Genomic DNA, 12,369 nt, shown 5'->3' with positions numbered 1-12,369 from the left:
AATTGAAAGTTCTTGTCTGCGAGATACCCTATAACCAAGAACTCATAACATATTTTATAACTTAAGTTATTCTAGCCAGAGTGATTTAAGAAACAGCATCCTATTTAATATATATTTAATAAGAGGGATTTATTTTTACTGAATCTATATATATCTATAGTTCTTAATGATGATAACTTTTCCCCATTTTCAATGTTTACAGGGTATTTTTATTGAGATTTTATTATAATAATGCAGATACACTTAATTTTGGAACAAGTTTTTGGTGGAAACTACTTCGCGATTGAATGCATATAAAGCCGCGTTCTATAATTGATCGAGTGAGTTTAGCTTCGCAGTTGAATCGGCAAAGTGGCATCGATCGCAACACTGAAAGACAAATTTTTTTCTTGATTACTTTTTTTAATGTTTACGTGCTGGCATTAAAATGAAGCTAATGTCATGTGAAGTGATCGCATTAACGATCATTTTCGTGTATTATGCCACGCCCATTTTGGGGTACTCGAATAAAACGCAAGGTACGAGTGTTGAATAAGAATTTAAACCGACCAAAAATTTATTATTAGTTGATAGCCAACAGATTTCAAAGAGTGAGATTAATAATTGAATAAATACGATTATGTTATATATAAATCTTTCGTTAAACATTACATTAAACATTTCTTTAAATCTATTTCATGATCAATTCTATTGAAAACATTGTTGTCTACTCAATTGTCTCATTCTTTTTCTCAGAATTGGAAACTCCAACGACACCCTCAACAACCATAAACAATAAATGCATATTATCAACGGGATCAGCCGGTGAATGTGTTGGTACATAAGTTCCTGAGATTGATTTTCAAGTACTTTAACTTATTTAAAATTTGATTTCTCTTTCACATATTAGATATCAGCAAATGTCCCATTATTCTGAATGAGCTAAAGACAGAAAAGGTCGATCCTAAAACTATCAGATATATAAGAGATTCGAACTTGATTTGTGGCCAGATTGGTCATAATGTCTGTTGTCCTAAAGAGAACTCTTTAGTTGAGCCAATTCCACGACGTTTGCCCACTGAAGAAGAGGGATGTGGTAAGCAAATAAACGGTTTCTCAAAGAAGATCGCTGGTGCCTTTCCTGCCAGCAGGAATGCCTGGCCATGGATAGCGTTACTTGCCTACACTTATGGATCCTCAAATCTCTTCAAGTGCGGTGGCACCTTGATCACCACGAGACACGTTCTCACAGCTGCTCATTGTATTCGCGATGAACTGTAAGTTAAAGTCGTATTACTGTATATGAGTAGATGATGCATTCTAACTGAGTAATATTTAGGTCCTTTGTGCGTTTAGGCGAGCATGATCTCTCCACAGAAACAGATACTAAGCTTGTTGATATTAATGTAGTCAAGGTAAATGTAACATGCTTCTTTAAATTATCATAAATTACTAATGGTTTATTTCTTTTACAGAAAGTAGTTCATCCACAATTCAATAGTCTCAGTGGTCGTGCTGACCTTGCGATTGTCTATTTGGAACGTAACGTGGATTTTATGGATTTAATAGTGCCCATTTGTTTACCTACTTCTCCGACCTTACGATCAAAGTCCTTTGTGGATTTATATCCCACCATCATTGGGTGGAGCAAAACTCAAGAGGAATGCCAATCTGTGAATATTTTAACTGCAAATCAAGTACCAGTTTGGGAAAACAAAGTCTGCCGAGATAGTTATGCCAAATTCAATCGAAGTTATACTGAGGATCAGTTTGATGGCGCCACTATATGCGCCGGAAATATGGGAGGTGGCAAGGATTCCTGTCTAGCCGATCCTGGGGGTCCGATAATGATTCCCGAAAGATATGAAAATAATTTTAGATTCTACCTGATTGGAGTTATGGCTTACGGCTGTGAATGTACCACGAAAAATGCGCCTGCTATTTATACGAGCACACAATACTTCATGGACTGGATAATCGAGAAGGTGGAGGACACGCCATGAACTGTAATTGTATCAGCGTACCTATGTAGTACTTAACATAAATAATATTTTAATAATAAGCAATGATTCTGTTTACTTATCATGCTTGGCAATCTTTTTGCTGTAAGACATTTGACTTAAGAGAAGATAAATGAGGAATAAATGAATAAAATGATTTAAAATTTACCGTTAAAAAAAATTAATTTGATTCAAATAATAATAGTATAATTGTTTTGGCTGTATTCATTGTTAAAATCTTTGTTTAACCCGTTTAATGAAGAATGTTGATCAATTGAATTATATAAATTAAATAAATATTCGCCAATGTTCTGGAATCCGTATAATTTATAAGCACTCCTCCACAAGAATTAAATTTATATAAAATATCTATTAACTTCCGATTTGATTGATATTTCTTCCATTTTATCATGATCGACATAATCATTGAAAATAATTCTTTTATGAATTAAATTTATGCGCCAATGTTTTCGAATTCTTAGAATTTAGAATCTCTACGACACAAAAATTAAATTTATATCAGATATCAAATAACCCCATAATCATCGAAAAGAAATCTTTTATGAAGAATTAACACCATTTATCACTATTAAAAACGAGTTGCAACGTTTTGTTCAAGAGTGCCTGTCTACTTGATACCCTGTACGTAAAAGTTTTATGACCTGTCACACAATCATTTAAATGTCTAAATGCATTTAATTTTAAATTGCCTGATTGACAATTCTTTACATAGTAAAAAAATCTAGATTGGAAATATCTTGATTTAAGACTTTCGATCTTAAAAAAAATCTTGAAAAAAGATTTTTGGGATTTATCCTAAATTTTCATTTTAAGATTAAATATATTTTATTTAAAGATTAAGATCGTTATTAAAAAATGTTTTATTTATTGTTTTATTGATTTAAGATTTTTTCGATCTAAAAAAAAGAATTTTATTTTTTTTTGAATTCCGTCCCTTTGAAATTAGAAATTAATTTCTGGTGTTATGCCGCAAGCCATTTTTACTCTAGTAATCTTCATTTTTTTTTTATAGTTTATAGTATAAATTTAATACCATAGTTGTGAATACACAAAATAAAAATAATTTTTTCGCCACATAAAATGGATATAGGGTATGTACAATTTTATTTAATGCAGCAGCTACACTCGATTTGGGAACAACTTTCTCGTGCGAACTACTTCTCAACCGAGTGCATATAAAGCCGTGTTCTAGCACTGATCGGGTGAGTTTAGCGACGCAGTTGAATCGGCAATGTAGCATCGATCGCGCTATTAGAAGATAAAGTGATTTTATTACTGTTTTGAAGATTTACGACTTGGGATCAACATGAAGTTAGCGTCACATAAAGTGATCGCGTTAATGATCACACTTGCATTCATTGCCACGCCCACTTTGGGGTACTTAAATAAATCGCAAGGTATGAATGTTAAATGGGAAATTACCTCGGTTCAAAATAGATGATTATTCCTTAGCCTTATGTTTGATTCTTAAAATGAATACTGATCATTCTTAATTTTTGCTTTGTTTTGTTCCTCAATAATTGATAATGATATAAACATTACTTATGTTCTTTCCAAGAATATATTTTATGGTCAATATTAAAACGTATTGAGTTCTTTAGAAACTTGTTTTTAACTCACTTGTATCATATCATTATTAAAACTTGTTGTTGACTCAATTATATATTTCTTGCTTACAGAATTGGAAACCCCATCCACAAACAATAAATGCATATTATCAACAGGATCGCTAGGCCAATGTGTCGGTAAGTTACTGAGATCTCATCTTAAGTTTTCAATCTAATCTGAAATTCGTTTTCACTATTATTTTTTAGATATCAGTAATTGTTCGATTATTCTAAACGAGCTGAAGGCAGAAAAGGTCGATCCTAAGATTATCAAATATGTGAAAGATTCGAATTTGATTTGTGGCCAGATTGGTCATAATGTCTGTTGTCCCAAAGATAACTCTTTAGTGGAGCCAATTCCACGTCGCTTACCCACCGAAGAAGAGAAATGTGGTAAACAAAGAAATGTTACATTCAAGAAGCTTATTGGAGGAGGCAAGGCCAAAAAAGGTGCTTGGCCATGGATTGCGCTACTCGCCTACGATTATGGATCCTCATATCAATTCAAGTGCGGTGGCAGCTTGATCACTGCGAGACATATTTTAACAGCAGCTCATTGCATACTTAATGAACTGTAAGTGGAATTACTACTAATTGAATACTACATTCTAAAATAATAATAATATTCAGTAAATTTGTGCGCTTAGGTGAGCACGATCTCTCCACGGAGAAGGAGGCTCAACATGTGGACATAAATGTAGTTAAGGTAAGGAAAACTTGCTCTCTACGTAATCTTTAATTATTGATGATTTGTTTCTCATTCAGAAAGAAGTTCATCCACATTACAATAGACTCACTCGTCGTGCTGATCTTGCGATCATATATTTGGAGCGTAACGTGGAGTTTTCTGAAGTAATTGTGCCCATTTGTTTGCCTAATACTCCTAGTCTGCGAGCAAAGTCGCATGTGGATTTGAATCCCATTATCATTGGGTGGCGCACAACTCATGGAGAATGTGAATCTGAGAATATCATACATCAGGTGCAAGTGACTGTTTGGGAAAATGAAGTCTGCCGAAGTAGTTATAGTAAATTGAATCAAAGTTTTACTGAGGATCAATTCGATGGCGCCGTTCTCTGTGCGGGTGATGTTCGTGGTGGATGGGAAGCTTGTCTAGCGGACTCTGGTGGTCCGCTCATGGCTCCCGAATTAAATGGAACCACATTTAAATACTATCTGATTGGAGTTGTGGCTTACGGCTGTGGCTGTGATGCGCAAAGTGCGCCTGCTGTTTATACGAGCACTCAGTACTTTATAGACTGGATAATCGAGAAGGTGCAGGACACGCCTTAAGTTGGAAGTGGAATTTTGTTATATTTATCTAGTACCTAAAGTGGTTTGCTCTGACTGAACTAATAATGTATAACAAGAATGGTAAGACCTATAAGGCTGCAATTTGAATACAAGAGAGCAATTATGTGAAAGGTTGAGTTTTAGGATTGAGTTTTTAAAATCCTTTAATCAAGTTTTTAACCTTAATCTAAGATTTTTTAAATATTACACAACAAAATCAGCACAAAAATCTTGAGTTAAGATTTTTCAACCAAAAAATCTTATTTTAAGATTGTTTTTTTAAAGATCGAAAACATCTTAACTCAAGACTTTTCAATCTAGATTTTTCCTTTCGGTGTAAGCATTTAAAAAAAACGCTACTTAATCGATTTCCAAATTTATTAAATTAGTTGCAATGTGATTTTTAATAAAAACGAAATGGGTTTCAGAAAAGTGTCGGGAGAGTCTTTAATATTCCATTTTTCTTAATCAGATATAAAATTATCGCTGAAAAAGAGATATCTTATATAAGAAGAAATTTTAAGTAGATATTTATGCTTATTGAATATTATGAACTAGAGCTAGTTGCTTACTTGACAAAACCGGAACGAACTGTTTGATATTCATTGTTGTAGTCTTTCTAAAACCAGTTTAAGTAAAGTTCGTTAGCTTTATTACATTTGAATTTATTCGGAAATGTTAGGGAATTCGTAGAATTAATTGTCTTGTCTGGTCATTAAACGATGACTTTTAATTGTGCTTAAAAATTACTTTGATATAAGATGTTTATCATCGATCGATTATATTTATAATTGATTTAATACAAATAGTACCCGCTGAACACGGCACTTTTTTAAACAACCCCCCAAACAATTAACGTTTTTAACTGAGTTGAAGTGACGTCATCATCAAGTCTTTTATGTAGACGCGTCTGCTTTGAATTAACACCATTTATCACGATGTTTGCGAAAATGCGACTTTTGTGAATTAAAAACAAGTAGCAACGCCTTGCTCAAGAAAGCTTGTCTATGTGGATACCCTGTGTCCAAGACTTTTATAAGCGACGCAAATTTACAAAAAAATATCTTAAAAAAACTACAAACAAAAGCATTGATTACAATGAAATGGGGGCAAAATTAAAATTGAGGGCACACAATACCATGTAATCGATTAATATCGAGAGAGTTTTAAAATTAAAAATTTGTTTTTAACAAAATATAGTATGAATATATAGTAAATATAAATAGTAAATAAATATAGTATCTACTTAATGTATTCTTGAGTGTGTATGCTGATGGAGTATCTAACTATTTAACTTTATATATACTATAGATACTACAATTATTGATAATGATCAAGCACACTTTATACACACTTGCATAAAATAATAATACCCTTTTCGCTATTTACAGTGGATACAGGGTATAATTATTTTATTTTAATATTGCAGCTATACTCGATTTTGAAACAACTTTTTTTGTGCAAACTACTTTTCGACCGAATGCATATAAAGCCCCATTCTAGCGATGATCGGGTGAGTTTAGCGACGCATTTCAATCGACAAAGTAGTAGAAAAAGTGATTACGTGGATCGGTATATTTGATTTAATCAAAATAATACTATTGTTTTTGTCGTAAACATGAAGTTAACTCCGTGTGAAGTGATCACGTTAACGATCGCATTTGTCTACCTTGCCACGCCCACTTTGGGGTACTCAAATAACTCACAAGGTACGAGTGTTGAATGGGAATTTAAATCTAACAGAAATGAAATGATTATTTTAAATATTTGATTATTGAAAACAATAGTGAACATCTTTTATTTTTGTTTATGAGTGCAAATAATGGTGAAAAATATCTTAAGTGCTCTCAAGAGTTGTAAAACAATGAATTCAAGAATACAATATTTAAAGTACTAATAGAAGAGTCAAACAGATGTGAACTTTAAGCAACGTGGCATTTCTGGTCTCTGATGCTAAGATAGAGATACTTTCTTGATTTCTACAAAAGTGAATAAAGTGAAAAATCATATTCTTTGTAAAGATCTGTTGATTATTAAATTGGTTTATGCATTGAATTGTATTTTTTTTGCTCTCAGAATTGGAGACTCCAACGACTCCATCGCCACTCACAAACAACAGTTGCATATTATCAACAGGATCACTTGGCGAGTGTGTTGGTAAGTTCCTGATATTACATTTCACCACCATAATGTAATCTCAGATACACTTTTTATTGTGCAGATGTCAGAAAATGTCCGACCATACTGAATGAGTTGAAAATGAAAAAGACCGATCCGGAATTTGTCAGATATGTGAGAGATTCGAATTTGATTTGCGGACAACTTGGTCACAATGTCTGTTGTCCCAAAGAGGACACTTTAGTGGATCCACTTCCACGTCGCTTGCCCACCCAGGAAGAGAAATGTGGTAAGCAAAAGAAGTTCAGTTTCAAGAAGATAATTGGAGGCAGTCCTGCCAAGAAAGGTGCCTGGCCATGGATTGCGCTACTTGCCTACGATTACGGTTTTTCACACGCCTTCAAGTGCGGTGGCACTTTGATAACATCAAGACACGTTTTGACAGCAGCTCATTGTATACTTGATGAATTGTAAGTTACAGAAGTCCTAGATATTAGACATTCTATTCTAAATATTTAATGTTTAGGACCTTTGTGCGCTTAGGCGAGCACGATCTCTCCACGGATACGGAGACTCGACATGTGGACATCAATGTTGTCAAGGTAAATATACCTAGTTCCTTTATATTATCATAGACTATTAATGCTTTGTCATTCCAGAAAGTAAAACATCCACATTTCAATAGGCGCAACGGTCGCAGTGATTTAGCGATCTTGTATTTGGAACGCAACGTGGAATTTACGGACTTAATTGTTCCCATTTGCTTGCCTAACTCTCCTCAATTACTTGCAAAATCCTATGTGGATGCTAATCCCTTTGTCATTGGCTGGGGCAAGACTCAGGAAGGAGGTCAATCTGCCAATATTTTAAATGAGCTGCAAGTGCCCGTTTGGGAAAATGACGTCTGCCGAGAAAGTTATGCCAAACTGAATCGTAGTTTTACTGAGGATCAGTTTGATAGCGCCATTCTCTGTGCGGGAGATCTGCAAGGTGGCAAGGATTCCTGTCAAGGGGACTCTGGTGGTCCGCTAATGTCCCCTGAATTTGGTAAAAATGGTGTCAGATACTTTCTCATCGGAGTTGTGGCTTATGGTTATGGTTGTGCTAGACCAAATGCTCCCGGTGTGTATACGAGCACACAACACTTTATGGACTGGATAATCGAGAAGGTGCACGAGACGCCTTAAAGTGTAAATTATATATTATCACATTAGTCTAATGTCTGTAATGTAATTTACATTAATTGTGAACCTTTTAGGGTTTTTGTTTATTATCGCAAACTAAATGTGATGTAATCCTTAAGTCAAACGCCTTGAAGTTCCTTAAGAAACTTGAAAAATAGAAAGTGATAGTTACAAATAAAGAGTGTACTTCATTCGGTTCAACTAAAATGATGAGCAAGAGCTAAATAACAGATTGTCACTCATATGGGTGACATAAACTATATTATGCATTGCATGTGGAACTAAAGCATTTTACCTGAATTTGGTGTATCCAATAAGACTGGAATCATAACAAGCTTCTAAGGGGAAAATAAACAAATGTGATAAAATGCGTATGCTTAGCATTTGCATGCCACTTGATCTTTACATAAACTTATTGAATACAATTATTAAGTTGTAGTAGATGAGCTTTTCTATTTAATCAGTAAACAAGTTTCAATATTCTCGCTTATTAATAAAACTGAGAACCTGAACATATTTGGATGATCATGAACTTGCAACGTCACTAACTATCAAACTAACTACTGAAGCTAAATTGACATCATCAAGATTATTATTATGTTTAGTGTGATTCAATTAACACAAATTAACATATAAATTTGCATACTAATATCTAGATAGTTTGCTCGGTAATCTACACTAATCTTAAATGAATTTGAAGTTTAGTTTTTGTTTGGATTATCCAAGATGAATAAAATTATTTTAGTATTTAACTTAACAAATGCACAAATATATTATATTCGGATATTGTTAATGCTTTTTGTGTTATTCTAGTCTTCTATTAATAGAAGATTACTTTTATAAAATATAATATTGTGAGTAGTATCTGATTTGTAAAGATGCGACTATTATGAATAAATAACAAGTGTTATTTGTATATATTGTAATTAAACTTCTAGTGCTCTAAGTTACCAATGGGAATTACTTTTTCCAATGTAATTTTCGATCGAATGCATATAAGGCCCTGTTGTAGCATTAAATCAGTGAGTATAACATCTAAATTGATAGCGCAAAGAGGTGTCGACGTTTTGGTTTTAGATATCAGTGTACATATATCAGGATAGATTTGTAAAGCGAATGAGAATATATTCAAAATGAAGTGCATGTCATGTGTGATCTTTATGATGATCAATTTTATCAGTCTTGGCATGTCAATTTTGGGGCGGTCCAATAGCTTGCGAAGTACGTTTTATTAAATTAAAATGTAATCTAAGCGCTATTCATTTATCCCTAGATAACCATCAAGAAATTTTGATAACAATTTTCTATATAATGCAATTTCTAAATATAACTATCTATTTAATAACTACGAAGAGTCTTTACTAAGTTAACTTATTAAATGAAGATTCAAAATAAAAATCTTGATTCGTATATTAACAGCAACAATGACAACTTCAACCACAAGATCACCAAAATCGAAAAATGAGACCCACGTTGAAAGCTGTTTTATATCTCCCGGTGAGCTTGGAGAATGTGTTGGTAAGCAGTTGATATTACAAGTTGGAGAAATAAATTATAGAATTCTCTATTTATTGTAGATGTCAGAAGCTGTCCGCCCATAGTAGATGAGCTAAAGATTAAACTTGTCGAACCCGGCTTTGCTAGATATGTGAAAGCTTCGAATTTCATCTGTGGCAAGGTTGGAAAAAAGGTCTGCTGTCCCATTGTGAGGCGTCGTTTGCCCACCGAGGAAGAAGGATGCGGTCAACCGAACATTTTAAGCTTCAGGAAGATCATCGACGGTAATGTGGCTGAAAAGGGCGCCTGGCCATGGATTGCACTGTTGGGCTACAACGATGGCACCTCTTCGCCTTTCAAGTGTGGTGGCACCTTGATCACCGATCGGCACATTGTGACTGCTGCACATTGTATACGAGATGAGCTGTAAGTTGTATCACTTATTGTTCTTAATAACTCATGATATTATTTATAATTTTAGCGCCTTTGTGCGTCTGGGCGAACACGATCTGAGCACGGATGCGGAGACTCATCATATTGATATTAAAGTGATCAAGGTATGTCTCTATCTCCCTTGACTTCATTCGATAACACAGACTTTTTCAGTCAGAGTGCCATCCGGAGTATAATCCTCGCAATAGTCGCAGCGATATAGCGATCATTCATTTGGAACGCAACATCGAGTTTACGGACCTAATCATGCCCATTTGCATGCCTAATTCTCCCAGCTTGCGTGTCAAGTCCTATGTGGGTGAATCTTCATTTGTCATTGGCTGGGGTAAAACTCAGGAAGGTGGCAAAACGGCAGCGGTGTTGAATCAGCTAAAGATACCGATCGTGGATAACGAAGTGTGTCGCAATTGTTACGACAAGTTGGATCGTTACTTTACTGTGGATCAATTCGATAAGGCTGTTCTCTGTGCTGGTTATCTTCGAGGTGGCTACGACACCTGCCAAGGCGACTCCGGTGGTCCGTTAATGAGCGCCGAAGATTTTCGAGGAAGCAAAAGATTCTATCTCATTGGGGTCGTGTCTTACGGCTTTGGTTGCGGAAGATCAAATGCCCCCGGAGTGTATTCAAGCACACAGTACTGCATGGACTGGATAATTAAAAAGCTGGAGGAAAGGCCTTGAGCTAGAATTTTAGTATAATAAATAGGTAAAAGTTTAAAGATTATTTAGATTAATTTTCAATCTCCTTGTTTTTATTTTAGCAAAATTTAAGAACTGTATTAATAAATAAATGGAAAGGGATGGTTCATTACTTGGATGAGACGATACATCAAAATATACCATAGAGTGCAAAATATACTGGATTGTTAGCCAAAGCAACTAAGTAGGCGTTTTTTCCAATACAAAAGAATTTCTTGAATAACTTTCTCAATTTTGATCTGATCGAAACAATTTTTTGGAAATCATAAAAAATCAAAACTTTAGCTTGTTATACTTGTAAGTTATATGTAAGTTTAAAACAAACTTGCTCTGCGTGCAAACATAACAAATGCTGATTTATGGGGTCAGAGATGACTCCTGCCTGTTAGCGGATATAAAAATTGATATTTTACTATATCCTAAATGCATTTGTTAAAATACATTTTTCAAATATAATTATATTAGTTTCGTAGCTGCCAAGTTAGTTGCCCTAGTCTAATAACTTATGAACTACCCAAATAAAATGTACATAAATTGTGAACCTCTTTGTCCATGACATTGTTCTCATAACCTCAGATCTAATCCCTGAGGTTAATGGCTAGAAGCACCTTTAAGACTTATGCAAATAAGCAAGCAAAGAAAAGGAACGTGCGCTGTTCGGTTCATCAATCATTCTCGGTAATGGGAAGGTAGGGGTTGAATATATCTCGAGAGTCGAGGGAAGAAAGAGCGAACTTCTCTACGCTGCACATCAACTGCATTCTGATTGCAGCTGATGATTTACATAAGATGTGGTGTGCTCCTTTGTAACGTTGGCGCCTTATCAAGCTCCTATTCTTTTACCTTACTGATCTTGCGATCTGTGGCCACATTGCAATTGCCTTTTGATTCGTAGGAGGATCCTTTCATTCCTTGTCTCAGATCAAAATCTGGCAGATGTTAGATTTTTATTTTAGAAAGTATTTTTGCTCCTCACTTGGCATTTCCCATTAAGTTAGTTTCCCCATGTTAGTGAAGAAATTTATATGCAAAACACAAACGAATATCTAAGTGCATGTAGTTTTCGCTAATAGTAATGTTATTCATTTAACTTTGTATTTCAAAATATGTAGAATTTAGTAAATTCACCGATTTACAAAAGAAATATTATATATCGACAACTAAACCAGAATAAATATTACTGAGAACGAGAATGTCCTAATTTATTATTATTATTTATATAGGAAATCTTAGCTCTAAAAAAAATGCTTTGAAAATAATGTGAAACCATGGCATCAAACTTCATTTAATACAAGGAAAACGTATTTTGGAGTAATGAGTAAATATCAATAAATTGTTAAATAAATAATTATAACATAATTGAGCATGCAACGCTTAAAAAACTACTCTCAGAGCAAATATTAAACAAATATTTGGAAAATATTCTACAATCGAAAAACAAGTAAGAAAGCTACAGTCGAGTGTACTCGAGAGATACCCGCTACCCATTTTGAGTAAAATAAATATATTTTGAGGTAT

General features: G+C 34.2%; 3 protein-coding genes across 3 annotated transcripts; all 3 read left to right on the top strand.

The window, feature by feature from the left end:
* The first annotated feature begins 343 nt into the window (after positions 1 to 343).
* Positions 344 to 2,199, top strand: LOC117572120 (venom protease-like). The gene is made up of 5 exons (XM_034254745.2): positions 344 to 518; positions 736 to 816; positions 890 to 1,256; positions 1,319 to 1,394; positions 1,455 to 2,199. The coding sequence occupies exons 1-5, from the start codon at positions 428 to 430 to the stop codon at positions 1,980 to 1,982; spliced, it is 1,143 nt and encodes a 380-aa protein (XP_034110636.1). The 5' UTR covers positions 344 to 427; the 3' UTR covers positions 1,983 to 2,199.
* Positions 2,200 to 3,218: 1,019 nt separating this feature from the next.
* On the top strand, positions 3,219 to 5,084 carry LOC117566846 (venom protease-like). Its single transcript, XM_034246437.2, has 5 exons — positions 3,219 to 3,397; positions 3,680 to 3,745; positions 3,815 to 4,181; positions 4,238 to 4,313; positions 4,373 to 5,084. The coding sequence occupies exons 1-5, from the start codon at positions 3,307 to 3,309 to the stop codon at positions 4,898 to 4,900; spliced, it is 1,128 nt and encodes a 375-aa protein (XP_034102328.1). The 5' UTR covers positions 3,219 to 3,306; the 3' UTR covers positions 4,901 to 5,084.
* A 1,336-nt stretch (positions 5,085 to 6,420) lies between these two features.
* On the top strand, positions 6,421 to 10,848 carry LOC117572126 (uncharacterized). Its single transcript, XM_034254754.2, has 10 exons — positions 6,421 to 6,609; positions 6,977 to 7,057; positions 7,122 to 7,488; positions 7,545 to 7,620; positions 7,678 to 8,202; positions 9,306 to 9,423; positions 9,622 to 9,720; positions 9,780 to 10,125; positions 10,181 to 10,256; positions 10,306 to 10,848. The coding sequence occupies exons 1-10, from the start codon at positions 6,519 to 6,521 to the stop codon at positions 10,831 to 10,833; spliced, it is 2,307 nt and encodes a 768-aa protein (XP_034110645.1). The 5' UTR covers positions 6,421 to 6,518; the 3' UTR covers positions 10,834 to 10,848.
* Positions 10,849 to 12,369: the final 1,521 nt, after the last annotated feature.

This window comes from Drosophila albomicans, chromosome 3 (assembly GCF_009650485.2).
Source record: "Drosophila albomicans strain 15112-1751.03 chromosome 3, ASM965048v2, whole genome shotgun sequence".
Taxonomy (NCBI): domain Eukaryota; kingdom Metazoa; phylum Arthropoda; class Insecta; order Diptera; family Drosophilidae; genus Drosophila; species Drosophila albomicans.
Note: the sequence above shows the minus strand (reverse complement) of the source record. Positions and strands in the feature narration are given on the sequence as shown.

Excerpts from the sequence above, each read along its gene's own strand:
- LOC117572120 (XM_034254745.2), top strand. The coding sequence starts at position 428 with ATGAAGCTAATGTCATGTGAAGTGATCGCATTAACGATCATTTTCGTG. Across the intron at positions 817-889 it reads ATCAGCCGGTGAATGTGTTG|ATATCAGCAAATGTCCCATT; the intron begins GTACATAAGTTC and ends TTCACATATTAG. Across the intron at positions 1,395-1,454 it reads TTGATATTAATGTAGTCAAG|AAAGTAGTTCATCCACAATT; the intron begins GTAAATGTAACA and ends TTTCTTTTACAG.
- LOC117566846 (XM_034246437.2), top strand. The coding sequence starts at position 3,307 with ATGAAGTTAGCGTCACATAAAGTGATCGCGTTAATGATCACACTTGCA. Across the intron at positions 3,746-3,814 it reads ATCGCTAGGCCAATGTGTCG|ATATCAGTAATTGTTCGATT; the intron begins GTAAGTTACTGA and ends ATTATTTTTTAG. Across the intron at positions 4,314-4,372 it reads TGGACATAAATGTAGTTAAG|AAAGAAGTTCATCCACATTA; the intron begins GTAAGGAAAACT and ends TTTCTCATTCAG.
- LOC117572126 (XM_034254754.2), top strand. The coding sequence starts at position 6,519 with ATGAAGTTAACTCCGTGTGAAGTGATCACGTTAACGATCGCATTTGTC. Across the intron at positions 7,489-7,544 it reads CATTGTATACTTGATGAATT|GACCTTTGTGCGCTTAGGCG; the intron begins GTAAGTTACAGA and ends TTTAATGTTTAG. Across the intron at positions 10,126-10,180 it reads CATTGTATACGAGATGAGCT|CGCCTTTGTGCGTCTGGGCG; the intron begins GTAAGTTGTATC and ends TTATAATTTTAG.